Source organism: Pogoniulus pusillus, chromosome 27 (genome assembly GCF_015220805.1).
Source record: "Pogoniulus pusillus isolate bPogPus1 chromosome 27, bPogPus1.pri, whole genome shotgun sequence".
NCBI lineage: Eukaryota > Metazoa > Chordata > Aves > Piciformes > Lybiidae > Pogoniulus > Pogoniulus pusillus.
The window spans coordinates 8,413,963-8,441,492 of record NC_087290.1 but is presented as its reverse complement, the minus strand read 5'-3'; the positions used below and the strand labels follow the sequence as shown (position 1 = coordinate 8,441,492).

The 27,530-nt window shown below is 58.1% G+C and overlaps 3 protein-coding genes across 4 annotated transcripts; 2 read left to right on the top strand and 1 right to left on the bottom strand.

The window, feature by feature from the left end:
- Positions 1-2,639: 2,639 nt before the first annotated feature.
- On the bottom strand, positions 2,640-4,736 carry TLCD1 (TLC domain containing 1). Its single transcript, XM_064166147.1, has 4 exons — positions 4,488-4,736; positions 4,230-4,312; positions 3,843-3,925; positions 2,640-3,399 (listed from the first exon to the last, which is right to left on the bottom strand). Exons 1-4 carry the CDS (start codon positions 4,682-4,684, stop codon positions 3,004-3,006), a joined length of 759 nt encoding a protein of 252 aa, XP_064022217.1. The 5' UTR covers positions 4,685-4,736; the 3' UTR covers positions 2,640-3,003.
- Positions 4,737-5,157: 421 nt separating this feature from the next.
- Positions 5,158-17,280, top strand: NEK8 (NIMA related kinase 8). 2 transcript variants are annotated; one of them, XM_064166300.1, is made up of 15 exons: positions 5,158-5,236; positions 6,394-6,599; positions 7,641-7,873; positions 8,606-8,737; positions 8,912-9,120; positions 9,526-9,605; positions 10,143-10,324; positions 10,529-10,679; positions 11,651-11,727; positions 12,895-13,012; positions 13,307-13,457; positions 13,671-13,834; positions 14,030-14,188; positions 14,360-14,518; positions 16,133-17,280. In XM_064166300.1, exons 1-15 carry the CDS (start codon positions 5,226-5,228, stop codon positions 16,159-16,161), a joined length of 2,061 nt encoding a protein of 686 aa, XP_064022370.1. In that variant the 5' UTR covers positions 5,158-5,225; the 3' UTR covers positions 16,162-17,280. The 2 variants fall into 2 exon arrangements, with proteins under 2 accessions (XP_064022370.1, XP_064022369.1); XM_064166299.1 differs by lacking the exon at positions 5,158-5,236 and adding an exon at positions 5,631-5,999.
- Positions 17,281-20,613: 3,333 nt separating this feature from the next.
- On the top strand, positions 20,614-27,248 carry TRAF4 (TNF receptor associated factor 4). The gene is made up of 7 exons (XM_064166378.1): positions 20,614-21,559; positions 24,158-24,209; positions 24,525-24,629; positions 24,710-24,871; positions 25,338-25,499; positions 25,573-25,728; positions 26,163-27,248. Exons 1-7 carry the CDS (start codon positions 21,417-21,419, stop codon positions 26,793-26,795), a joined length of 1,413 nt encoding a protein of 470 aa, XP_064022448.1. The 5' UTR covers positions 20,614-21,416; the 3' UTR covers positions 26,796-27,248.
- Positions 27,249-27,530: the final 282 nt, after the last annotated feature.

The window sequence follows — 27,530 nt, the reverse complement described above, 5'->3', positions numbered from 1 at the left end:
CTTCCTTTCAGTGAACTGGGCCCTCTCCCTTCCTCCCCAGCTCTGGATGGGCAAAGTTGACAGCTTTTTCAGGTGACTGCACAAAGGACAGTGCTGTCCCACTGATGGAGTTTCCTGAGTCACTGACCTCTCTGCTGTCAGTAGGCAGGAGATGACAGTCTCCCAGTCTCAAGTGTCTCTCTATGTATCTGAGGCCATTGACATCCTACTGTATTTTTGTTTATGGTCAGTGTTCTTGGTGTCCTACACAACTTCTTGTGGGGTGTACTGCATGCTGGTGAGTGCACAGAAGTGTGTTCATGGTTCAGATCTGGCACAAGTGGGACATCACACAATTTTCTGAATGCGTCAGCTCTTTGTTTAGGCTGCAAGTGTCACTTGGTGAAACCCTCAAGCTTCCTGTGTGGTTTTATTTCTGGTGTGGTCCCTTTTCCCCATGCTGTAGTGGGTGAATCGCAGCCTGCTTTTCCCTGTTGCATTGCCTGTAGCCTCACAGGGTTCACTGACCTCATCAAGGCTGCTCCCAAAGTAGCTGCCTCAGCAGTCTCATGCTTCCTTAAATTTGTCGCTGAAATTAGTTGTTTTTGCTAAGGTCTTGGAGTGTGGAGTGCTGGGTGAGAGGTGAAGTACAGGTCCTTCATTTCAGGAGTACTTGCTTTTAAGAATGTAGTTAGATGATAGAAGCCCTGACCAAATATTGATTGGGGTAAGTGAGCTCTTGGGCAGCAGGACACCGAGTTCCTTCAAACCTCTTGCCAGATGCTGGTTTGTACACGTGTGGAGGATGGTGGTGGATGGAAGAGGGGAGAGGTGTCAAGTGCTGCTGCTCTTGGGACCTCTGAGCGAGGATATGTACTGGGCTGTGGCCCATGAGCCTGAGGCTTCACCTGGTCCCCACAGCTTCGGGCAGGCTGTATTGGGTCAGGTAAGACGTGAACAACAGGCAGCCCTATAACACAGCCCTGCTGATGGAGATATGGTGAGATGAGACCTAGGACAGCCCCTTCCTCCTTAGAGTCAGCCTTGATGTTTTGCTGTTCTGTGGGGTTGATCCTAGGGTCTGGGGAAGGAGATCATCAGCAGCAGGGGCTTCAGGGCTTTGCCTCGGCTCCATAGCAGGAGTCACCACAAGAAATACGTTGGGAGAGAAGTGCCCCTCTGGTGGCAGAGCTGGTATTGCCAACGCGGTGAGGAGCAGGTTTGTGCCGCAGCGTGGAGGGATTTCACATCAGCATGACTTGCAGTCTACCGTGACCTCACCTCAACTTCACTCGGTGGCTGTCGGCGCTTCGCTTCCCTGCACTTTCCTCTTGCTCTGAGCTGGCAGCCAGCCTGACCCACAGCTGCCCCAGTGCTGTGCTGCTGGGAGTTGCTCTGACCAGAGGAGGGCAGCAGTGGGAAGCCAGGTGCCCAGCTTTGGGACGCTTTGTCTTGCCTGACCCATGCTGCTGGAAGGCTGGTGAGAGCATGGGTTGATTCCCCTGAACTGGTGACCAGCTGGGACAGAGAGAGACGAGGACAAAGGTGCAATGGTCAGGGTGAGGAGAAACTAAGATTTGGACTTGATTTTGTGAGGTGTTTACCGATTAAATCGATGCACAGAGGTCACAGGGCTTAAGCTGCAGCCAGGAAGATGCATGCTCCTGGGATGTGCTGCTGAGCTTGGCTTTGGGTGAGGAAGGGGCAAAGTGGTGGATTTGAAGTTGGTGTTAGGACTGTCTTCACACAGTATTCTGATTATCATACCTCTGCTCTGGCTGACACTGTGGTCTTGGTGCACACCGTGGATCCCCAGCAGAATCCTCGCCCTGTAGAGTGTTCCCCAGCTCTTCAGAAGGAGCTTGAGCTGGGCTGGTGGTGGGATTGGTAGGACAGAGATCCTGCCCTGGAGCAGGGGGTGGGCAGGAGTCTCTCTAAGCCCCGCTGCTTTATGCCGGTCTGGTGTGATCCCGGAGCTGTCACGTCAGCAGGATTTGCTTTCCTGATGCTCTAGTGCTCCACAGGACCGGCTGGGCAGGTTCTAGCCCTGCTGCCCCAGGGAGCTGAAGCCCCTCTCCTCCTGCCACTCTACGGGGGCTTACTGGTCACAGCCTGGTGTTGCCGCTGCAGGAGAGGGTCCAGTACGCTTGCAGGAGGCTGGAGCTGTGCCGTGCCGGTGAGCACTACTCCGGGGGGATGTGAATATGCAGCAATCTTCCAGGAAGAGCCCGTGGCCTCACAGGGCTTTCCCATGCCAGCTCCACTTCACATGGCTACTGGGTGAGTCATGCAGCCCAGCCAGGCTCATTGCCGCCAGGCTGGAGACAGGCAGGTCAGGGAGTTGGTACCTCTCCTGGCTCTCTTCCCCTGATCTCTGCAGAGCACTAGGTCTTTGAAGAGCAGAGGAGGAGAGGGAACCTGTGAGGGATGGGGTCATGTGATTTAAGGTTTAATGCAGTGCAGCTGGGCTGGTAGGACACAGCAAGCTTGAGTGCATCCCTGGAGGGTTTCTAGAACTGAGTAGAAGAAATGTGCCCTTGCTCTCCCGAGGACCGCCTACCCTCCACTGGGAACAGGGGTACAGGCTTTCCCATGGCTCTGTCCCCCCAGTCCTCCCCCTACCCTTTCTTTGCCCCACAGAAAACCCAGCTCAGGCATGCTGCAGCAGCAGTAACAGACCGATTTTAATGCACGTAACACCCAACATCACCATGGGAGGGACTCGTCCCTTCCCTCACAACCCCCTCAAGCCATCAGCTACTGAAATACAGCCACCCTTAGCACTCCAGCTGCCTGCATGGAAGCTGGCTTGGGCTGCTTGTCCATCGGCTGTGTCCCTGGTTTTGGTGGCATCCCCGTGGCTCAGAGAGGTTGTCAGGCTGGTCCAGCATGGAAGCGCTTTTAGGCAGCGGAGTCGGTGAAGGCAGAGCCTGGGGCCAGGGAGCGAGCCCTAAGGCACATTAGAGCAGGTTTGGAGAGGCCAAGACCTTCAGGAACCAAGAGGGTGGGTCCCCCTTGGCATGCTCAGTCTATCAGAAACTTTTCACCATCCACATCTCTCCTTGCAGAGCCTTTCTGCAGGGATGGGAAAAAATCGGAGCGGAGGAGGCGGGAGAAGTACATGAGGATCATGGCATCAAGCAGCAGCAGGTTGGCAGTGAGGAAGGCACCCTGGCCCTGCACCTCCACGTAGCGGAGGAAGTACCAGGTGAGGTAAGCCTGAGGGGCCAGGCGGAAGGCAAAGTACAGCACCAGGTTGATGTACTTGTTAGCCTCATAGAGCGCTGGGGAAGGCACATTGCTCATCTTCATCAGCATGCGGATGGTGAGGAAGATGTTGCTCACCTCCACTAGCAGCAGCAGCATTGCAGCCACCAGGAAACGGCCCGTGATGATGAGTGAGATGAAGGCAGAGAGGGCCTGGAAGTGGTGTGGGACACACAGTAGGGTCAGCTCTCCTCACTCTGAGGGAGGCAAGTCCTTCCCCACCAAGGTTTGACATGCCTGGTGCTGCTCCTCCCCACCCAGAGATCCCAGCTGCCTCCCAGGCACCTGGCCCATGAAAAAAACAGTCTGGAGAGCCAGTTCCCTTCAGTTACACCTCCCTGCACTGGGCAGTTGGGAAGAGCTGGAGGCTGGTCCCTACCAGCACGGAAGCCCATCTGGCTCCTGTTACTTGGAGCCGATGCTGGCAGGCATCCTGCCCCACCAGGCACCCTTGTGTTGCTGATGCACAGCCTACCTGGAAGCTGGGGTGAGGTGGAGGGCAGGGCTTCAGCTTGCATGAAACTTGCATAGGCTGAGCCTCAGGGTGCATGGTACCCCCCCATGCTGACCCTTCTCCTCCCTGGGGCCATACTCACCATGGCATGGTGCACTAGGTATTCCCAAGATGAGCGGGACTGATGGTTGAAGATGATGTCAAGGCTGTCGTGAATGAAATAGCCTGTGGGTTGAAGGAGAGCATTGAGAGGGTCTCGTTTGTGCACCCTTGCCTGCTGTGGCAAGGGGGAGCAGTAAGGAGGGAGAAGGTGGTGTGACCATGTGCCAGGTATCAGGAATAGCTCAGTCCTGGCATAGCATGAGGAGATGGCTGGGTCCTGGGTGCTGGCAGCCTGTGGGCTTCATACTAATGATTAAGGCAGGAGCCCTTTGAGGCTTAGTCTGGCCAGCAGGCCAGGCAAGGCTGAAGAGGGAATGGGCAGAGCCTGGCAGGGTGACTATAGCCATTGTCCTGTGGGGCACCTTACCTGAGGAGAAACAGACCAGCAAGTGCCCTGAGACGCTGTAGCCATCCTGTATGTCGGAGAGCAGCTCCGGGGAGTGCCAGAGGCTGGGGAGAGAGAAGGGGGTCTGCCTGGGTGCTGGGAGGGGGGGGACCCCAAACACCCCACCCATGGCGTCCTTCCCTGGAGGTCGGGCTCCCACAAGTGCCCTGAGTCCTGGCCCCCCGTTGGCAGGGTGTGCAGCGTGGCCGCCCGCCCTTACCCACTACCGGTGCCCAATACCTGAAGAGGGCCCATAGCCCGGCCAGCAGAGAGTGTGCGAAAGAGACGAGGAGGTTCAGCCAGCGCCAGTCGCGGCTGGGGCGGCTCCGCACGGCTGCGGGCCGGGGCAGGGCTAGTGCCACCCGCCGCAACCCCACAAACACGACCACGCTGCCGCCCACCAGCGCTGTCGAGACCGCCCGCCAGCCCGGGCCCATCGCGCCCAGCTCCGGTGGCGCGGGACGCGCGGCGGGGCGGATACGGCCACGCCTTCCCTCGACCACGCCTTCACGTTATCCACGCCTTCCCATTGGCCACGCCCGCCCCGGTGGCCACGCCCATCTCTGGAACACACCTTTCCGTCGGCCGCGCCGCCACGGGAGCGGGCTGCGGGAGCGCGGTCGTGCCGGGTGTTCACGCACGTGTTCGCTGAGTGGCGAGTGTGTGTGTGCACGGGGAGGTACGCGCCGCGGTCGGGCGTGGCGCACCTGCCAGACAGTGGCAATCTCTGCACAGCTGTGCCGAGCCCCGCACATCTGTCCCATGGCTGCACAGCTGGCGTGAGGCCCTGCACATCTGTCTCGGGGCACGGTGCGGCTGCTGCAGCGCCTGGTATGATGTGGGGTGCTGGGAAAGCCGCCACGGCTTGGACAGACTCTCCGAACTGCCCATCGGCTGAGCGGGCGCAGTGAGCACTCACTGACGGCCCCTACGGAGACATGGTGGGGAGCTGGGGCGCAGGTGCCCCCCACTGTCAGCATGGCAGCAGGGTGAGGCCAGGAATCCAGATGCGGCTGGATGCTGGTTCTTCCGCTGGGCGCGTCGTGCCCTGTCGCTGCGCCCCCGTACTGGTGCGGTACGTGACTCGGCACTCGCTGGCCGGCTCCTGTCGCGGTGAGCCGGGCTCGGTGTCACTAGATGGCAGCATGGCCACATGGCGTGGCTGGGGGGCGGCACAGCTACAGCTCTCTGTGTGCCTGCCCCAGGACAGGGGCAGCTTCTGGGTGTAGACCTTGTGTGCTAGAGGCGCCACCATAGGCAGCGCCAGGGATGTCTGTAGTCATGGCGGTCTAAAGTGGGTTTGCGGGAGCAGGAAGGGGACCCGGACCTCTTCCCTGCCCCTTTCGGAATGGGTGCTCCCATTGACTCGGGGCTGTGGGATAGGAGGCTGCTGCTGGCCCCGCTCTCTGGAGGTGTGGCAGTTTAAGCTGACACCCTCCAGCCTCGGGCCGCTGGCTCCAGGTACCCCAAACTTCCTTCTCAGGGTGCTGCCCAATGAAACGCCTGGTAGCACTTGGGTGCCCACCCAAGCCGGGAGGGGGGCAGCCGCCTTGAGGTGGCATTACCTGCATCTCACAACCACAGGCACGCGTGGCGGGGGAACCCGGGCGCGGCTCGCGGTGTTTTGTCTACCCGCGGACGCCGTAGCGGCTCCCGGAAGTGTTTCTATGGAGACGGGAGGAGCTCTGGCCCGGCCGGAGCGGGGATGGAGAAATACGAGCGGATCCGGGTGGTGGGGAGAGGGGCTTTCGGGTGAGGGCGGCTCCGAAGGGCACCGGGAGCGGGGAACGCGGGTGGAGTCTCCAGGCTTTGTGACCGTGGCAAGGCGGTGGGGTTGGGGGGAGCGCCGAGGGTATGGCACCGCGGGGTGGGAGGCCGCGGGCTGCGTTACCATGGCAACAAGGCACCCGGGCCCTATCACCATGGTAACACGGGGGGTCAGTCGGCGTGTGGCACCCTGGGGGTGGGGTGGTGGCCAGGCCCTGGCTGTTGCCAAGGCGATAGGATGACATGGCACTGCGTGCATGACATCTGGGGGGGTGGATTGCAGGCTTTGTTACCAGGACAACGTGAAGGGGCAGGGGCAATGTGCCACCCCAGCTTGGTGGCCAGGCCCTGTCCCGCCTCTGAGACCTTGTCTCTGTAGCATCGTGCACCTGTGCCTGCGCAAGGCCGACCAGAAGCTGGTGATCCTGAAGCAGATCCCGGTGGAGCAGATGAGCAAGGACGAGCGGCTGGCAGCACAGAACGAATGCCAGGTCCTCAAGCTGCTCAGCCACCCCAACGTCATTGAGTACTACGAGAACTTCCTGGAGGACAAAGCACTCATGATCGCCATGGAGTATGCCCCAGGTGTGCTCTGATCTCTCTCAGTATCTGCAGCTAGTTCCTTGGCAGGTCCAGGTGCTGTCAAGCCATCGTCTCTCCTGGGGTTGTGCTGCTGTAGCCCCGTGTCCTGCTTCTTGTAAAGATCCTGTTCCCAGAGAGTCTAAATGCATCTTTCTGGAAAGATGTTTTTGTAGAAAAGGATCTGAGGTGTCTGGTAGCTAGCAAGGTGATTGTGAGCCAAGCAACTGAGCACTGGTACTGGCTACCTAGAGAGGTTATGGAGTCACTGTCCTTGAAGATATCTACAGGACAGGTCATGGTCTTGGGCCACCAGCTGTCAGTAGCCCTGCTTGAGCAAGGGATTGGACTGGATGACCCCCTGAGGTCCTTTCTGACTTCAGCTGTTCTGTGTTTCTGCTCTTCTGTGCCTTACGTCTGCAAGTTATATCCCAAACAAAGAGATTACTAACACCTCTGCTGCTGATAATTGTGCTACCATCTGCCCTTGGCTTAGGTTTCACATGCATTTCCCTGTGTCAGCTCTCGGCCTTGCTGCTGGTCCCACAGCTCTGTGTGGGAAGGTGTGATTTTCTAACGAGATTTGCTGTGGAGTTTAAGATGACATCAGCATTTGCATGAGGGTTTGTTGAAGGTTGTACATGAGCCCTGAATCTGGACCTCCTCCTCAGAGGCCTCTCTGTGCCACGTGGCCTCTTGGACTGCAAGAACTGTCTTTTGCAGAACAGGCTTATCTTGTTCTGCCATCAAGGTTCATGTCTTCTTTCAAGAGCTGCAGTTTTAACGTGTGTTTTCCTGCTGCCTTTGATAATATGTCAACAGTGACTTCTCTCTCGCTGATTCTTTGTCCCACCAACTGTGCTGCCATTGTTCTGTGTGTGGTTTCAGAAGCATTGGAGGATGTGCTGCGTGTCCCACCAGGACGTGCTTTTTCCCATGCGCTTAGCTTGTTAAGACGCCACAGCTAAATCCCCCCCGGCCCCCAGGCAGGGTTTGTGCTGCCCTGTGCAGCCACCCTTGCCAACAGCCCTTTGTTGCTCCTTGCAGGAGGCACGCTAGCAGAGTTCATTCATAAGCGCTGCAACTCCTTGCTGGATGAGGATACCATCCTGCACTTCTTCGTTCAGATCCTCCTGGCCCTCCACCACGTTCACACCAAGCAGATCCTGCACCGAGACCTGAAGACTCAGAACATCCTCCTGGACAAACATCGCATGATCGTCAAGATCGGAGACTTTGGCATCTCCAAAATCCTGAGCAGCAAGAGCAAAGCCTACACAGTGAGTGGCCTGACTTTACATGGCAGTTGCTTATGACCCTGGCAGCAGGCTGGGAACTATGGCCTTGGCTCCTAGTGGTCTCTTGGAAGCTGCTCTAAGCAGTGAGGTTGGATGTAGCATACTTGCAGTAGGTCACATCTGTGTGCCACAATGCTCCTTGAAGTTTACACAGACTGATGTCTTCATACCCAAGTTTGCTGTAGCTTAGTGGGCTGTAGAAAGGTGAGAAAGATCTGTTTGGCCAAGCCTGGAGTGTCTGGTCCTGCTTGTGAGAGTAGACAGGGTTCCTCCTGCTGTCACAGTGGGAGGGGTGTTGTTTGCAGGCTTGTGTCTGACACATACTTGGCAACTGAGTTCCTGCCTATGCCCTGTTGTCCTGTCTTGTCTTAATCTCTTCTCTCTGCTTGAGACTTAAGGATCATTCCCCACCTGGTCTAATCTAACTAGACATTTACATCACACTCATTGCTCTGGGCTCTCTAGTGGGTAAGATCAAAATTAGAGGTAGTCTCTCTATGTGCAAAGGAGGTCACTGGAAAGGGAAATCATCATGTTTTTCACTGAGATTGTCAGGCAGATGTTGACACCAAGGAACAAAGGTCCCAGCTGCACTAAGCTTTGGTTGGTGGAACTCCAGCCAGCCTACACACTGGGCTCTAATCTGAGCCTTTCTCTTCCCACCTCTCTGCCCCAGTTTCACAGCATCGCAGTAAATGTCTTTGTCTCTTTCAGGTTGTGGGAACTCCGTGCTACATCTCCCCAGAGCTCTGTGAAGGGAAGCCTTACAACCAGAAGAGTGATATTTGGGCTTTGGGCTGCGTCCTGTATGAACTCGCCAGCCTCAAGAGAGCTTTTGAAGCTGCGGTAAGAGGGAGATGGTTTACAGGTAGCACCTGGAGCCCTGGCCTCTTGCAGAGGTGAAAATGTCTTCTCGCTGAGCCTGGAGGTGTGAAGGCAGAGGGCAGTGCTGAGAGCGTCTTGCTCCTTGGCCTCACCTCTGACCACCCAGCCACTGTGTGTCTCTTGTTTTGTCTCTAGAATCTTCCTGCCTTAGTTCTGAAGATCATGAGTGGGACATTTGCCCCAATATCAGACAGATACAGCCCTGACCTTCGGCAGCTCATCCTCAGCATGCTGAACCTGGACCCTTCCAAGCGGCCGCAGCTGAACGAGATTATGGCCCAGGCCATCTGCATTCGTCCTCTTCTGAACCTCTACACTGATGTGGGCAGTGTCAAAATGAGAAGGCAAGTGATCCTGCTGCCTTGGGAAGGGCTGCCACAGCCCACAATGGCTCTGACTGGTTTGCCATCTCTGTTAATGAGCTTCAAAGAGAGCATTGTCCCCACTCAGCTCTCCTGTGTTACCCAACATGCAGCTGCTGTGGGATGAGCCTGGCCCAGTGGCTCAGGGCTACAGCAGGTGCCATGGCAGGTGTGGGCTTGTCATTGCAGTAAGAGTGAACAGAGAATTGTGAAGTGAACTGATGCCAGCTCCCCTCTCTCAGGTGGCTTAAAGCACCTACTGAGGAAATTCTGTGAGCTATTCAGCCATGGTTTACTCTGTAGCTTTGCCCAGACCTTCTGTAATCCTGGGCTCCGTAGAACTTCTGGGGCCAAGCTGACATTAAGGACTGAATTTTGGTTTGGCAGGCCTGAAAAACCCCTGGCTCCAGTGCCAACAGTGACCCACAGCCGGACAGGGGGGCGAGTGTGCAGTGCCAGGCCGAGGGGTGAGTCCTGGCACAGTGTATACAACATGGCTTCACTTAGAATGACACTTTCCTTTGGGTGGGCCAGAGAGACACTCAGGCTTCTATAAAGGGGAAGAGTTAAGAGATCCTGAGCCCTGGAGGAGACCATAGGCACTTTGTGTATGATAACCAAGCAGCACTCTTTCTCCAGTTGCCTCTTCTGGGTTTGGAATCCTTGAATCAAGTTTCTGCTGTTCCCAGCAAAGTTTGGGAATCAGCTGGTATTGCTGAGGGGAGATGTCCCAGTGCAGGGCAGTGCAGCTGGCACTGGTAACAGAGCTGTCATGGTGCAGCTTTCCTCATTTCTGGGTCAAAATGCAAAGAGATGTTCCCATGTGCTTCTCTCAGCCCTAGCTGAAAGCTTTCCAGCAGCCCCTTGCCAGCCTTGGACTGGTGCTGATCTGGCTCTGCTGGCTGGCAGGCAGCTCTGCTGGCACCCAGACTGACTAGTGTCTTTTCTCTTCCTGTGAGAGAAAAGTCAGGGATCTGCACTGATGATTTTTCTTTGACCCATAGGTGTTCGAGGTGGTTCAGCCAGGACAGGAATCCCTCCTCCACTGTCATCCATCTACACCTGGGGCAGTGGCATCACCACCCCCCTGCGCCTGCCCATGCTGAACACTGAAGTAGTTCAGGTGTCTGCTGGCAGGACACAGAAGGCTGGGGTCACTAAATCAGGACGTCTCATCATGTGGGAGGTGAGTGATGGGAATCCTGGAGCCTGTGGAAGCCTCAGATGTGTGATTTCTGAGGAGGTGATGTTTCTGTTTACTGCATAGTCCCTGACTTTGTGTCCCCCAGGGCTACTGTCCAGTCCGAGGTGTGGGTAACACTGCTAAGCCTGTGGGAAGAGGTTCATCCAGGTTCTCCAATGCATATCTGACATTCCTTCTCTCCACCAGGCTCCCCCAGTGGGTGCTGCAGGAGGCCCTTCTCTCCCAGGAGCCACCGAGCAGCTCCAGCCTCAGTTTGTGTCCCGTTTTCTGGAGGGTCAGTCTGGCGTGACCATCAAACATGTGTCCTGTGGTGATCTCTTCACAGCCTGCCTCACAGGTGAGCTGCTGCCTCCTGCCTTCTCCTGGCAGAGTCCCAGACCCTTCTGCGTGGCAGCTGCCTTGCAAATGTGATGTAACTGCCTGGGGAGCCTGCTCAGAGAGGAACCCAAGAGATGCATTGGCCTTGGGCTTCTCATGGAACATCAGATGGGGGTCAAAAATGGCAGGCACAACCCTCCTGTAGTGCCACACTGGTCAGCTGGATCTCCAAGGTCTGTCTGGTATGGGCAGGTTGCACTGGTGTCACCTGAGGCCAGGAGCAGTGGGAACTGCAGTGTGAAGAGTGTCTGGTAGGTCCAGCCGTTCTCTGTCACATGCTGAGAGTGACGCAGACACAAGCAGTGACCAGCGGTGACTGGCGTTGTAGTGAGAAGTCAGTGTGAGCTCCTGCAGGGTTGGTTGTCCTCAGCTTCACGCAGGCAGGGTCTGAAACCCTCTTAGAGAGGTTCAGGAGGTGTTCTGCCTGGGAGGGGACCAGGCACACCAGCCTGAGGCTCTGTTTGTGGAGCCTGGAACAAAAAAAAGTCCTGTGGGAGCCCTGTTTGCACTTCTGCTGGGGATCAGAGCAGCAAATGACAGACATGCAACTGGCAAACTTTGTTGGAATGAGTTTGTCCTACCTCTCCATGGCATTTCCTGCCACCCCTCTGCTGGGTGGCTGCTCAGTGGGTGCCTGTGTGTATTTAACACCTTGACCGACCGTGGGGTTAGCAGCTCCTGCGTACACAGCTGCAATAATGTTATCTCAGCACTCTCCTATCATCTGCTGTTTGTTTGCTGAGTCGTTGCAGCAGATCAAAGCTGCTGCTCCCTGAAGGCTCACTGAAGGTTTCTGGCCCCTGCAGCAAGTTATGAGTCAGAGTGGGTCCAAGCAGAGCCACTGTGCTGGGAGCCATGACCAGCCCCCGGCACTGCATGTGCCTTGCAAGGCCTCACGTGTGCCAGTAACACGACTTTCTGCTTCCCCAGACAGGGGCATAATCATGACGTTTGGCAGCGGCAGCAATGGCTGTCTGGGGCACGGGAACTTCACGGATGTCAGCCAGGTTTGTCGTGAGAGTGCTGGGTGTGCTGCTCCCCCAGTGAGAGGATGAATTGTACCTTTGGTACCGTGTGAGAGGGCTCGTCCCAGCTCTAGAGATGTGTGTCCCAGGCCTGCTCTGGCATCCGACCCCCTCTCCCTCCTCTCTCTGTCACCACGGGTTTTAAAAGACTCAACCTGCCTCTCCTTTTCTCTCTCCCCCCCTATACAATGATCCCTTTGAGTGTGCGGGAAGTCAAGAGCTGCCTTGTGGTTGCTGTTGGCAGGCACCCAGCTTGGAGGCTGCCTCCAATCACACACCTGCCTGCTTCACTCTTGGCCTGCAGCTGCCAGGGTTCACTGAGAAAAGTTGTTTTTCAAAAGAGGCAGTATTTAAAGAAGAGCTGTGTGCTTCCGACTGGCTCCCAGCACCGGGGCTGAGGGCCCGTCGCTCCCTTCCAGCTTCTTGTTTGCCTGCCCTCGGATGTGGCAGCAGCCAATGGCTTCCAGCCGAGCCTAGGGACTGGAGCCATTTGTCACTGTGGTCTGCTGGCTCCTTCGTTCCTGCTCGGTCTGGAGCTGAGCTGCTCGGTGCTTAGTGCTGGGGAGGGGAGACCGGTTGGAAGCAGCAGCCAGAGCCCACCAAATGGTGCTTTTTACTTGAAGAAGATAATGAGGATGAGGCTCGCTGGGGCGAGGTGTCAGATCTAACAGCAGGTCACAGCAGGGGCTGGGTGACATGTGGAGATCCTGATCTCTCCCCACCCTAACGAATATGTAGGGGGTATCTCACAGCTCCTCTGCACAAGAGCCTTTCAGCCAACGCATCCTGCACCAAGCCCCTGCCTGCTCCCAGCCTGCCTTAACAGCCCAAGGCACTGCCGGCATGGGCAGGGGGGCGAATCCCAGCCCTTCGGCTGAACCTCTTTCCTCTCCAAACTCTTCTGCTGCCTGCTTTCTTCCGCCCCAGAGATGTTTGCATTATCTTCTGTGCTGTGGGCACGTAGTCTCTAAGCCCTTTGAAGACTGTTTGGAACAAAAAAAAAAAAACAACTTCTCTGGTGTTTGTGTTGGATGAAAACTGGGATGCTGCCAGCACTGTGTTGAGGCTGGGGGGGCTGGGTGGGAGGGATGGGAGCAGCCGGGCAGACTGGGAGGTCTCGGCTGACTGCTGCTGCTCTTCCCCTGCCAGCCCAAGATCGTGGAGGCCCTGCTGGGCTATGAGATGGTGCAGGTGGCCTGTGGTGCATCTCACATCCTGGCAGTTTCCAACGAACGGGAAGTGTTTGCCTGGGGCAGGGGGGATAATGGTAAGAGATTCTGCTTTGCAAAACAGGGCTTGTGCTTTCCGTTGCTTGCTCCCACTCCCCTCGCTGGCCCTGCTTGCCCGTAGTCCTCTCCAGATGTGCCAGGCTAGGTGGGTGTGGAAGAGTTGCAGGTGCTTCACCACATAGCAGGGCCCCTGAGCTTTGAGTTTTGCTGCCTTCTGCAGCAATAGGCCCCAGGCTGGGCTCTTGCAGCCACTTTGTCAGTGCTGTTGTTCAGGGGCTGTGCTCAGGTTGTTTGCTGCCATCAGCTGTGTCATGCTCTGTTTCCTCTGCCAGGTCGGCTTGGGCTGGGTACTCTGGAGTGCCACAACTCTCCCCAGCAGGTCACAATCCCACTGGAGCACGAGGCTCAGAGGGTCATCTGTGGCATTGATTCCTCCATGGTCCTCACTGTGAAGAACCAGATTCTTGCTTGTGGGAGCAACAGGTGAGAGGGTCTGCACTCCAGAACGTGCCTACAGCCTCCTGGGCCTGTCCAACTGTGTCTAGCCAAGGAAGTGGGACCAAGGGGCTCTAAAAGACATCTCTGTGTGATTCTGCTCCCCAGCGCCGTGCTGCTGGTGGTGTAGTTGTGCTAGAGCAGGACTTGTCTCTGAGGTGTCTACACCGCCTGCTCTGACCTGTGCTTTTCTCTGTGCAGGTGTAACAAGCTGGGGCTAGATCGAATCAGCTCAGCAGAGGAGCCTTCCCCAGAGGACCAGGTGGAAGAGGCCACCATGTTCATGTGTGCCCAGTCAGCCCCCTTGAACCAGGAGCCAATAGTGTGTGCTGACATCGGTACGGCGCATTCGGCTGCTGTCACAGGTGAGAGGGCTGTGCCCAAATCCCCAAGGGGACACCTACATTTTTGCTATTCTCCTGCCTGTTTCCCTCAGAGATGCTCAAGAGGCAGCCTGCTCCCAGTGCCAGAGCTCTGTGGAGCAGGATGCTCAGTGTGGCAGAGAGCCTTCAGTGCACCCTCAAGTGACACCCTGTTGTTTCTCTCATCTGGGTTGTCAGCTTCTGGCCAGTGTTACACCTTTGGGAGCAATCAGCATGGGCAGCTAGGCACCAACTCCAGCCGCAACAGCCGTGTACCCCGCCTGGTTGTGGGGCTCCAAGCCATGAAGGTCACCGTGGTGGCTTGTGGGGATGCCTTCACTGTGGCCATTGCAGCAGGTGAGGCTGAACTCCTCATGTCCCGGGCTGCAGCAGGCCCTGGCTTTCCTGTGCCCCCTCATGCTGTGGCCAAAGTGGGCCTTGGAGGTAGCCCAGGGTATTGCTGGGGAGAAGGGAGGCCTGTTTGCTCTGAGCTCTGTGTGCAGCAAGGTGTCTGTAACCCCTCTGCAGATGGTGAGGTGTGCACCTGGGGAAAAGGAGCCAGGGGCCGCCTGGGTAGGAAAGACGAGGAGACAGGGACACCGAGGCCAGTGCAGCTGGAGGAGACACATCCATACCTGGTGACCTCCGTGGCGTGCTGCCACGGGAACACACTGCTGGCAGTAAAGCGTGAGTAGAGGCTTTGTTGCTGTGATTCTTGCCATGGGGGCCCAGGCAGATGCAATGCCTTGTGACCAGGTTTGTACTGAGCAACCCTGGCACATAAGCTCTGTGTTATTCTTGTCCCTCTTGGAGCTGCAGATGAATAGGAATAACTTGAAGCCCATAGAAATTCCTTCTGCCTCTGTCACTGGATGGGGGGGCTGAGGAGTGGCAGAAGCAGTCTCGTGTGCTCCCAGACAGGTGGGCTGGCCGAGCTGTGGCTGAGAGGAGCTGGTGTGCTGGCTGTCCACCAAGCATCCAAAAACAGCAGCTCTCTAATTGAAGCTGCTGAAATAGAAGCTGAGATTTGAGGCGTCATTTTGGCTGCTGGCTTTCCATTGTGGTTTGGAAAAGATAGCAATGGTTTTGTGGTTCTTCTCTGCTCAGGCCAAAAGCAGCATCACTGCACATTTAAAACGTGCCCATGGCATGACCTGCCCTTCCGTTGCCGGGATGTGCGATGGCAGCCTGGGCCAGACTGCTGGAGGGAGCCTTTTCTCCTCCTCTGCTGGGCTGATTATGGCCTCGGAGCTGGGCTGAAAGATTCCAGTTTCGGCCCACTTCAAGGAGACTAATTACACCCCGGAGGGGAGGAGGCCCAGCTGACTGCCCCAGTGCAGCAGCATCAGCCGTGGTTGCAGTTCCTCCCCTGCGAGTGCCGAGCTCTCACGTGATGTTTGCTGCCACGTGAAGGGCACAGGGAACAGCCTAGTCCCTGGGCTCGGGAACAAGTAGGGCATTTGTCACGGGAGTGAAAGGGTTTTGTCTCTGCAGGCTGCCTTCCCCTTCCGCTGCTGGAGCTGCCCTGTGCTCCGTGGCAGCTGGTTTGTGGGCTCCCACCTGCAGCCCCATCGGAGCAGGGACTGAGTGTGCAGCTTCACTGCTGTCCCCGTGCACTGCCCAGACTGAAGCTGTAACCTGCCTGTTCTACTACTGGGAGGACAAACCCAGCAGCAGCAGCAGTGTCAGGGCAGTAGCCTTCACTGCTCCAACATCCACCAATCACCAGGGTGCAGAAAGCACTGAGAGTTCTGTAAAGAGCTGAGATCTGACTTTGGGCTTTCACAGAGCTCAGTCTGCCTGGAAAGTTCTCCAGAGAGAACACGAGAGCTGGTGACACGTGTGATGTCACTGCTGCTGTCAGCTCTGGCTGTGACCTGGCCTAGAGAGGGTGCTGGCACGGGCGAGCACCACTCCACCCTTGGGGCAGCCGTTCTGCACCACTCTGCAGTTTCCTCCTGTGTGGCCAATACCATTTTTGAGTGGCTTGGGCTTCTGCCCACTTAATCATGAGGCTGCTGCTGCGCCCTTCTGTCAATCCCACTGCAAACACAAAAATAACTGGGAGAAGCCAGAGGAGAATGTAAGCCTCCGGAGCTGCATTTCCTCCTGCTCAGGTTCTGTGTGCTGGGCATTGCCTTCTGCTTGTGCCACTACTGAGGCCTTGCAGTAGCTTTCTGGGGCAGTGGAACAGGGGTTGTGGTGCCCATCTGTTGCGTGTCTGGCCTGTGTGGGCTCTGCTCCCCACAGCTTTGTTGAGATAGTGACTTAGGGCTCATTCCTGGTCCTTTTGTGTTTCAGCTGCCGTGGAAGAGTCACCCCCCCAGTGAATCTAAGTGGAGAGAGGCCACATCCAGCCTCGACGTACACCCAGCGTACCTTGCCTCTTGCTGCCTCCCTCCACAGCCTGCCTTGGACCTGTGTCCCCAGGCTCTGCAGCTTCTCAGCTGCACTCTGAAGGCAGTGGTCTGGAAACAGAGAGTCCCTAACAGTGGTTCTTACAGAACTGGAGACAGCCTTGCTTACTGAATCGAGAATCACTGTGAGCCTCCAGTGCCTGAGAGCTGCTGTATGCTATGGGCAAATGGCCCCAGAGCTCTGGGGCTGGTCACATTGGGGCTCTGGTCCTCTCCACTGGATGTGCCTGTGCAGAAGGCTGAGTAGCACAGAGGTTGTTTTCCCTGGTGGAAACTGTCTCTGGTTACAAAGCCCAGGCTGACAGCTTGGTGTCTGAGCGAGCTGTCAGCCTTTGCACGGCAGTGTCTGGAGTTAGGGCCCCAGGCACTGTGCTGGGTGACTAAGTGCAAACCTCTTTTCTAATTAAGAGAAGTCTGGCCTTCCCCATCCCCCTTCAAACGAGTCACCATTTGCTGAGCTGTTCATCACATTTTCGAGGGTCCTGGTCTGCACAGCTGGCCAAACCCAGTACAAGAAGCCTCTCTGCAGCACAGCCCAGCTCACTCCCAAAATGCTGCCTGGAGCTTTCCAATTATGGACTCCTCTGGCCCCGGGAGCTCACTAGAGCATCCTCCAGCTGACATTTGTCCTCAGGCCTCTAAATCCTGCTGCTGACCAGCTCCCAGCTGAGCTAGCAGAAGGCAGCAAAACACAGCAAGCGATTGTCAGGAGTTGAAGTTTTTTAACCCAGGTCTCTCCAGGGAGATGATGAATTTTCACCAGGGTTCCTTTCTGCAAGCAGGAGGGGGCATATCACCGTGTCACAGACAGGACTTAGGTTTTTTATCTCTAGAAGGGTCATTTCCTTTCCTTTTTTTTTTTTTTCCCCTTTTCTTTTTTTAACTTACATCTGCCCTGGGCCATTTTTTGATGAGCTTCTGTCTCTGATCTGTCTGACATTGCAAATGCTCTTGCCTTTCACATCCATCTTTGTGCTGTTGCCAATCTGTTGTGTATAAAGTCAGTGCTTTCATAAGCTGGCTGAGATGAAATCTCTCTAATTATTTTTGTGATTCTTTCCTGTTTTCAATGAGGGAAACCTTGCCGGGCTCTGGGAGAAGCCGACTGATCCCTCTGTCATGTGAAAAGTAATGAATTTCAGCAGGTCTCTTGCTTTTTTCCTCCCAGGCTGGAGAAGGGAGCAGGTCCTGTCCAGCCGGGAAAGGCGTGTGCAGCCCCGACTGCAGACACAGCCTCCCTCTCTGGCTCCTGGCAGGGTGGGTGCATGGGTTTTTCCCGGCCGTTTTTGTTTCTGGTGGAGCTGCCTTTCCAGGTGGTTACACCCTGCAAGCCCAGAAAGCCAGCTTGAATTCAAAAGGCTCTGCCGGTCCCTTGGCACTCACCTTGTGCTGCAGGTTGCAGGGACTGCTCCAGCAGCCTGGTGTTGGTGGAGGGGAAGGTGTTCTCTGCTCCCAGACCAACTTGGGCACCAGAGTAATTGCAGGGCTGGGTTCAATTACCTCAGAGCCCCTCTGGGCTGCTGTCTTCACTCCCTGTACTGAGTTGGCAGCAGCAGCAGCTCCTACAGCAACAGATTTCTTTTGGCTGTGTTATGTTCATCTCCTGGGGCTCATCTTACCCCACACCACGTGCAAACACACCCCATAAGATTCCCAGAATCCCAGCCTGATGGGGGCTGGAAGAGGCCAGTGGAGATCATCTGGTCCAGCTCCCCTTATACAGCAGGTTCACCCAGTGCAGGTTGCCCAGGATTGCGTCCAGGCAGGTTTGGAATCTCTCCAGACAAAGAGACTCCAGAGCCTCTCTGGGCAGCCTGCTCCCCTGCTCCGGCACCCTCACAGGAAAAGTTTTTCCTCGTGTTCAGACGGGGAGAAGAGGTTGATGGTTCTGCTGTAGCCTCTCCAACACTGAGGGCTGGAAGGACAGTAGGCAGGCAAGATACCTTTTGTCTTGACAGTGGTGGCACCAAAATGCCACCTCTCCAGTGGATGTGCAGCCTGGAGAGCCAGGCTCTCCCAGCTGCAGCTGGGCTGTCAAATCCAGGGGTGAGCCACCTGGCAACCCTCCTGTTCCCAGTGATGTGCTGCTGTTAGATGGGTTGGTTTATGGTTTAACAACACCTTTGCACAGCAGTGCTGGGGCTGGAGGTGTGACTACTTTGAACACCGAGACCACTCACTCCAGCCAGGCAGGGGAGAACCAGTATGGTCCAGTGTGCTTTGTGCTGAGCTGGAGGCTCACCGAGAACGGCTGGAGCCCTCGGGATTTCACAGCCCGTGCGCTCCGCGCAGAAGTTCAGCTGTGAAGCCCGGCGAGATGATTTGAATAATTTAATACCAGGCTGTGACCAAGCCTGGAGAAAGGGTAAAGGAAACAAAGAGGCCCCCCAGCCCCGAGCAACAATAGCTCTTGAAACGACAAGCTGAGGCATGTCCGCGCTGCCGGAGGCAGAGAGCAGCCCAGGCAAATAGGGCAGTTGCATTCCTCACGTCTGCTGCTTTGTTTCCCTGCAGAAGCTCCTGGTGAAAACTGCAGGTTTCAGGGCTTCTCCTTTTATCCTTGTTTTGTTCCTGCATCCTGTGAAGCTGCTGGTGGATCAGCTGCATCCCCGTGGCTCTTCCTGCAAAGAGGGAAAGTGACGAGGGAGTGAAGCTGCCTTGGTCGTGTCTTGTGCATCCTGGCCAGATCTCCTCTGGCCTTTGTCACCCAGGGAAAGCCTGTGCCGGTTCCTGTGCTTGATGCCGCTGACCTGGAGCCGTCACTGGTGGCAGGAAACAGCCCAAACCACCTCCTGATCCTGGAGCTGATTTGATTCCAGCACTTCTGTCGAGGGTTGTATCCCAGTTCCCACGAGGCTTGGCAGAAGGTGTGCCCGCTGTCCATCTGTCCAACTGCCTTTCTGCCCTTACCCACCTTCCCTGTTCGGGCGTCCCCGGAAAAGCAGGGAGAGGACTGTTCCCACTCCTCTCCCCGGGGCAAAATGCTCCACCTTAACTTCTTCAGAAGCTGGAGCGTCAGTTTTCTGTCCCTCCAGTTTAAGTTAAACAGAAGGCAGACGGATGGAGCCAGGGTGCAGGGCAAGGAGAGGCGGGGGAGGGAAGGGGGGCTGGGAGGTGGGCAGAAGGCAGGAGGCCTCGCGGAGCCCAGATGGGCTCAAGAGCTGACCCATCACAGCGGACAGGGAACATATTGGGGGACAGAGGAACATATCGCTTCCACAAAGGGAATTGCCCTGCCCGGAGGTTGAGTGTCGCCTTTGTGTGAGACAAACGCCTGGCTGTGATGTGGAGTGCGGGGAGGGCTTTCCTCAGGGAGAGAGGAAAAGGAGAGGATCTTTGTTTGCAGGGTCTGACACCTCCCAGTCGTCCTGCCGGCACAACCAGCGCCTTCTGATGGCTTTGTCAGCTCCTGGCTAATTAGCCGAGATGCTCTTCAGTGAGGCTAGGAAGGAGAAAAAATTGAAACATCAAAGAGAAGCAGTAAGTAGTGATAAAACTCGGCTCTGGTAGATGCCTGTCATCGGAAACGCAAGCTTTCAGACCTGGCAGGAGCTGTGTGTCCTGTGCCTTCTGCAGGGGAGGCACAGGGAGTCTCCTCACTCGCCGGGATGCCTGAACCCGGTCCCACAGCAGTGTCTGTGGACGTGTTTTAGACAGAGCAAGGTCTTAGAGTGCTAGGACAGTTGTCCCGAGCAGTGACTTCTCTTGGCTGGGAGGTTAACCTTGCTCCAGGGCGAGATGTGACTTAGTGGCAGAACCAGATCCTTGTAGATTCTACCCTGGAGGTATCACAGTTCTGAGCAAACGCGGCCTGGGAGCATCTCAGCCCCAGGCTGCCACCCTCCAACCCCCGTGACAGCTCGGAGGTGCCTGATGCATCTTGCTGCTCTGTATGCAGTTGTCCTCTGCCATTTCTGTTTCCTTGCTGTGTTCCCAGGCTCTCTGGGAGCTGGTTAAACTTTAGCTCGGTGCACTTCACCATCCAAACAGGGTGCTGTGTAGTCACGTCCCTCAGAAAAGCCCCTGTACGTGCTCAACGTACAGTAGTACAAGCTTCCCCTCTGTTTGGGTGTTGGGAGGTAAAGCCCTGTGGCAGGGTAACCTGCCATCCCCCAGGGTAACCCCAGAAACCAGCCAGCCGCCCCCTTCTTGGCAGCTCTGGCAGTGAGAGCGGGCAGGCTGCTGCCTTCCCCCCACCCCGGGCTGCTGGAGGATTTTATTTTAAGCAGAGCCTCTCAGGGAGAAGGGTAACGTGAGCTCCTTGAGTGACAAGTGATAGAGCTTGACTTGCTTAGCGTGTCCCCCAGGAATCCCTTTCCTCTGCCATTTGCTAATTGAAAACTGCTAACATTTGGGTCTGGAGCAACTGCCGCCCTTTAATGGGGAGCTGGCTGGAGCGTGCGTTGGTGGGACTAACACATGCTTGCAGCCTGTCATCTGCTCGTCTCCATCTCTAGGGAAAGGGGCAAATACTCCCATATGCTGCTCTGGTTTCTGAAAGAGTGACGTGACGGCTGGAGCCAGACGGATTTGCTTTTATTCTGTCTCCTCCAAGCTACTGATAGAAGGTTAGAAAACAGGAGCCAAAGGGCTGCTCTTGGCTGCAGCCTGGGCCAGGAGTTCTGGGTGAGATGAAGCCATAGGAGCCTCTGTTCCCCCTGAGTTTGTGGCGTGGGGGCTTAGGGCAGCTCTTCTGTGTCACTGCTCCACTGTTGCCTTCTTCAGCCCCTGCTGTGCTGTGGGTGGTGACTGGGACATGGGTGCTCCACAGACTCCTGGAGTGGCTGTGCCTGATATGATGATCCCTAAGCCCCCAGGTTTGCCGTCCCCAATGCAGAGGGTCACAAACCCCCCATGAAGGTTGTGCCTGCTGTCATGCTCCCCCTGAGCTCCGGGGCTGCTGGCTGTGGTGTTGTGGATCCGAGCCTCCCCCGAAGGGGGCTGTACACCCTTGGGGTGTGGGAACCGCTGCGGCCCCCGGTGCGGGGAGGCGGAGCCCGGAGGAGAGGCGGTGGCTGTGCCCGGCCCCCGGCTCCGGGAGCGGGGCGGTGTCAGGCCTATTCTACCGCCCCGTCCGGCCCTCCCCGGGCGGAGCCGGGACACGGAGCGCGGAGGAGGCTGAGCGGGCCGGCGGCGTCGGCGAAGGAGACGAGCGGGCCGGCGGCGGGATGCCGGGCTACGACTACAAGCTGCTGGAGCGGCCGCGGCGGCGAGTGCTTTGCCCACTCTGCGGGAAGCCCATGCGGGAGCCCGTCCGCGTATCCACCTGCGGCCACCGCTTCTGCGACACCTGCCTGCAGGAGTTCCTAAGGTGAGCCCCACCGTGACTCCACGCCGCGTACCCTTCCTCCATGGAGCGCCCCGCTCACACCCCCCCACCTCCATCCCAATCTGAGGTTCAGCAACCTGGGAGGGAGAGGGTGCAACCCATCTCCACCCCCCCCCCCCCCCCCAACCTCTACCGATTCTGGGCGTCGCTGCTTGGTGCGGGGCACCCGGGGGAGGGCTGCGGGGTGAGCCGAGATGGAGGGCATGGAGGGCTGCGGCGAGAGGTGCGGGATGCTCTAGGCTGCGAGATGCCTGAGGGCGAGGAGTGCCTCAGGCCAGAGAGGGCGTGCGGGGTGCCCCGGGGGTTCCCCAGGCAGGGGACGGGGGTGGCCCGGGCCGAGAAGAGAGTGCGGGGCTCGCCCAGCCCATGACAGTCGCCTTGCGAGGTGCAGCGGCCCGTGGCCCCTCTCGGTGAGGAGGAAGAGGAGGGCCGGCTGAAGCCCGGAGCGGCGAGTTTCGAGCGCTTGCAAAGATTTGTGTTTAACTCGTTCCTGCCCCAGCCCGGTCGGGCGATGCGATGTCAGGTGCGGGGGAGTGGATCCTGCCGCCCTCGGGCCCACGAGCGAGCGCGACCCGGAGGTGTTGTGCCCGCTGGGAGCAAGGGGATAGGACTTATTCCCACCCCGCCTCGGGGTGCCAGCACCGACACGGGTACCGGCAGCGTACCAGGGCCACGGGGGTCCCACGGTGGCACCGAGAGGGAATGTCGATGCCTCCCGGGCCGGACGCGTGGCAGTGGGAAGCGTCACAACGGGGCCCCGATTTCCGCTGCCGCCTCCAGCTGCACCTCGCCCCTTGGAAGCGACCTTCGCTCGGGCCGAGGACCCGCGGGCACGGTCCGGTTTCTGCGAAACCAGGCGTTTCCCGGGGCCCGTGCCAAGCTGCATCTCTTCTCCCCTCCCACTCCCGCCCAGAGAGCACCTCGGCACTACGAGGGTGACCAAACACCGGACACCCCACTGAGCCCTTCCATTTACACCGGATCAGGTTTGGGGATCTGACGAGTGGAGCCAGCCAGATCTACCCTGGCGGGGTGGATGCTGAGGAGTACTGGGGGTCTTTTGCCCATCACCTCCGGGCACCCTGCACACCGTGAAGGTCAGAGGCAAGGACGGTGCCCCCCGGGCGCTGCCTCAGCACATTCCCTGCCCGGCCGAGCGTGAGGAATGGGGAGGCTTTGTCGAGGATTAGGCTCAGGCTTTGGGTCACCTTCCCGCTTCCCTGCCAGACCCAGTACCCCGACACTGCATGGGGCGCAAGCAGGGCCAGCTGTACCCGGAAAGGTGCAGGGTGATGCCAGTCATGTGGTGATGCCAACCATGGGGTGATGCCAGCCATAGGGCAATGTCAGCCGTGGGCTCCCCGGAAAGGGCTGGGTGCCCGGGAGCAGCTTATCTCGGCGGGTGCCTGGTGACTCCCACGGAAACACTGCTGCAAACACATTGGGCGCGTGGCAGGGCGGGACGCGGCTCTGCCTTCCGGGGCTCACACCCCATGGCACGGAGCGGGCATTCCTGGTGGCTCCCTTGGCTCCTCAAGACAGGGATGAGGGCTGAAGGGGATGTCACCAAGTTGTGCCCAGGCGCCCCAGGCCAGCACGTGCCAAGAGGCACTGTTGGCTCTGTTACGCCGTCTCACATCCGCTTGGCAGCCCTGGTTGAGGCTGTGCCAGTGTCTGCCAAGGGCACACAGTGATTAGACACACAGGGACTGCACAGGCAGGGTGACCTGGCTGCTTTGTCCAGAACCATCCTGGGGACACCAAAGCCCCAGCATCCCTGTGTGTCCCTGTGAGCAGCACCCATGGCCTTCTGCCCCAATGTGTGTAGGGATGGAATGGAGGAGCCCACTCCCATCTGTCCCTGAGCGTGGTGTCATGGAGGCCACCGGTGACATTGGCTCCTGGCCAGCTGTGTCATGGACTAGACTGCCTGTTTGTCTCCATCCCTCCACCCTGACCTGCAGAAGGGCAGCCTGAGGCATTCCCATCTTGGGGATGGCTCTCAGGAGGAGCACACAGTCCTGGGGGCTCAGCAGCATGAGGACCCCTCCATAGTGGCTGCCTGTCCCTCAGTCCTGGCTCACCGCGGTGGCTGGCGGGACTGTTTCCTGCTGAGTGGGAGCCCCAGGGCTGTGCATCCGGACTGCACATCTGGCACCCAGCTGTTACCCCCTGCCCTGGCCCTGGGCCTCAGCACCTGGGTCTGCAGGCATTGGTGGCCCAGCCACCAGCACCCTGTCTTAATCCCAGGGGGCCAGGGCAGGTGAGCGGGCTGCTGGGGCTCCAGATGGTGCCACGCTCTGAGCCACTGGCCCAGACCCCTGGGGACCATGGCTGCCATGCAGGATTGGGGCGGGGTGTGTGTGTTTGTGTGTGTGTGTCTGAGGGCAGAATTTCCCAGCTCAGACAGATGGAGCTGGATTAGAGCTGCAGCTCCCCAAGGGCTGGCTTGAGTGGCAGAGGGACAGTGCTGACGTCCTGGGGTGGGATGGCCAGGAACTCGTGGGACATGGTGACCATGGCAGCAGTGCTGTGCTGTTCCCCAGCCCTGAGTGAGCCTAACCTCTCCGTGTCTTACAGCGAAGGTGTCTTCAAGTGCCCTGAGGACCAGCTGCCCCTGGACTACGCCAAGGTGAGCCCAACATGTGGTACTCAGCTTTGGGAGGGCATATCCTCATCACCTGTGCACTCTGCCAAGGGGCTGGCACACCCGCCTGGCACAGCTGCGATAGCCTGGCACAGTTGTCTGTGCAGAAGCAAGAGCCCTTTGTGCTGCGGAGCCAGGGAACGGAAACCCACTCCCGACAAAGGGAGCTTGTTCATGTGCCGGCGAGGGGGATCCGGCCCTGGGCAGCATGCCTGTGGCTCCTGGCCAGGCTGGGGTGGGGGGTTCAGATGCCCCTAGAGCCTGGCATGGGATGCTGATGCCCAGTCACTGCCTCCCCAGATCTACCCCGACCCAGAGCTGGAGGCACAGGTGCTGAGCTTGGCCATCCGCTGCATCCACAGTGAAGAGGGCTGTCGCTGGAGCGGGCTCATCAAACACCTCCAGGTAGGGGCTGGATGGAGGTGGGAGTTGGGGCAAGTCTGTACCCTACAGCCCCCGCCCTTCACCATTCCTGTGCCCCTCAGGCCCATCTTGGCACCTGTGGCTTCAACGTCATCCCTTGCCCCAACCGGTGCAGCGCCAAGCTGAGCCGTCGCGACCTGCCTGAGCACGTCCAGCACGGCTGCCCCAAGCGCCGGGTCAAGTGCGAGTTCTGCGCCAGTGACTTCACTGGGGAGGCCTTTGAGGTGGGCAATGGCATGGGGACCCTGTGCTGGAGGACATGGTTCTGATGGGGCACTGTAGGGGACACAGCTGGTAGGGGTATTATGGGGGACAAGGCCTGCCTATGGGTATTCTGGGGGGTACAGCTAGGTTTGGGGGGGTGATGTAGCGTAGGGGCACAGCTTGGCCATGGGACAGAGCCAGGATGGGGGACACCATGGGGGTAGTTAGGCTGGGGGTTGACATGAGGAATGCAGTGTAGCTGTGGGGAGACCCAGCTGCAGGGCACCGTGGTGGGCATAACCAGTCTATGGAGACAGCACGTGACACTGTAGTGGAGAGCACAGCCTGGGCTTGGGGACAGAGTCTGGATGGCAGACACTGTGGGAGGCACAGCCTGGCCATGGGAGGGTACCATGTGACCCCATCCCTTGGCAAGGCTGGCTGATGAGAGTAGCCAGAGGGTGATGATGCCACCACCATTCCCAGGGCCACCAGGGCACGTGTCCCCAGGAGAGTGTGTACTGTGAGAACAAGTGTGGGGCCCGCATGATGCGGCGTCTGCTGTCCCAGCACAGCCTGGCCGAGTGTCCCAAACGCACCCAGCCCTGCACCTACTGCACCAAGGAGTTCGTCTTCGACACCATCCAGGTGAGATGGGGCCTATAAGGACTCTCTCCCCGCCAGCTCATGGTCCCAGCTGACAGCCACTCTCCATCCCCAGAACCACCAGTACCAGTGTCCCCGGTACCCTGTGCCCTGCCCCAACCAGTGTGGGACACCTAACATTGCCAGGGAGGATGTGCCCACTCACCTCAGGGAGAGCTGCAACAGTGCCATGCTGCTGTGCCCTTTCAAGGAGGCTGGATGCAAGCACCGGGTGAGTGTGTTCCCATCCCCATGCTGGCATTCCCATGCCCATCTTACCCTGGCATCTTTGTGCCGTTCCCACCATGGCAAACCTGTGCCCCTCAGCAGTCCCAGGCCTCTACTCTCCTGACATGTCCCATCTGCTGTGGTGTCCTTCTGCTCTGTCCCATCCATGTGCTCTTTGAAGTTCTTATCTTTGCCTTGCCTCATCCCTGTGCCACTTTGCCGCCCAAGTGTCTCCATGCTATTCCAACCAGATGCCTCTGTGCCCCCGCTGTCCCCCCCACAGCATCCCTATCCCATCCTGCTCCAGTACCCCTATGCTCCAAATACATCTCCATGATGTCCCAACAGCATCATTCTCATGTCCTGTCCCACTTGGCATCCCCAAGCTGTCCTGTGCCCCTGGCACCCTCTCTGCTAACATCTCCATTGTCCCCACAGTGCCCTAAGCTGGCTATGGGCCGGCACCTGGAGGAGAGCACGAAGGCACACCTGGGCATGGTGTGTGCCCTGGTGAGCCGGCAGCGGCAGGAGATCCTGGAGCTGCGGCGGGACGTGGAGGAGCTGTCAGTGAGCAGTGATGGGATCCTCATCTGGAAGATCGCCGACTACACACGCAAGCTGCAGGAGGCCAAAGCCCGCAGCAACTACGAGTTCTTCAGCCCTCCCTTCTACACCCACAAGTATGGCTACAAGCTCCAGGTCTCAGCCTTCCTCAACGGCAACGGCAGTGGCGAGAGCAGTCACCTCTCTGTCTACATCCGTGTGCTGCCGGGCGAGTACGACAACCTGCTGGAGTGGCCTTTCTCCTACCGAGTCACCTTCTCCTTGCTGGACCAGAGCGACCCTTCGCTCTCCAAGCCCCAGCACATCACTGAGACCTTCCACCCTGATCCCAACTGGAAAAACTTCCAGAAGCCAGGAGCCTCGCGGAGCTCCCTGGATGAGAGCACCCTCGGCTTTGGCTACCCCAAGTTCATCTCCCATGAGGACATCAAGAAGAGGAACTACGTGCGGGACAACGCCATCTTCATCAAAGCCTCGGTGGAGATCCCCCAGAAGATCCTGGCCTGAGCCCTGGTGCCCCGTGGAGAACAGGACATGAGCTGGGCACCCCCTCAGGGGTGTCCCAGGTGGTGCTGAGCCCCTGCCCACAGCCGGTGCCCATGGCTTGGAGGCACTGCTGTGGCTGCAGCTGGTGGCTCTCAGGTGGGCAGGGGCTGGGGCTGCTCCCCCACCTCCCTCCCCCTTCCTGGACTCTGCAGCCCCAGCTGCCTCCCAGGGCAGCCCCTTCTCAGGTGCCTGGGGGTGCCGGGGGGCTGGGCTCCCCCAAACCCTCACTGGGGGGTGCATGGTAACCCCCACCGGCCTCTCTGGGGGCCCCACTGGACCCCACTGCCCAGAGCCATATTTTGTAAGCTGGTGCCCCCCGGGTGCAGGGTTCTTTGTTATTTATTACCCTGGGCCGGGGGCTGCTGCCCCTCCCCACCTCTTTTTTTTCTCAATAAACTTTTCTTGTATTTATTACAGCTGCCTGAGCTCCCTCCCTGCGAGCCGGGGGGGCTGGTTTGGAGAGCCCTGTCCTCAGTGCGGTCTGGCACAGCGGTGCAGGAGACAAGGAGAGCCAGGGCCGGATGGGGGGCACACGGTGGGGTAATCCCTGACCCACATCCCGGCAGCAGACAGCTCAGATGGAGTTGGTTAATTCGGTAATCGCCGGCAGCGGGCATGTGCTGGCTGTGGGGGGTTGCTGTTGCCAGCCCCAGGGGTCCTGTGAGCCCCCTGCTCCTCCAGCCCCTTGTTGGGGCA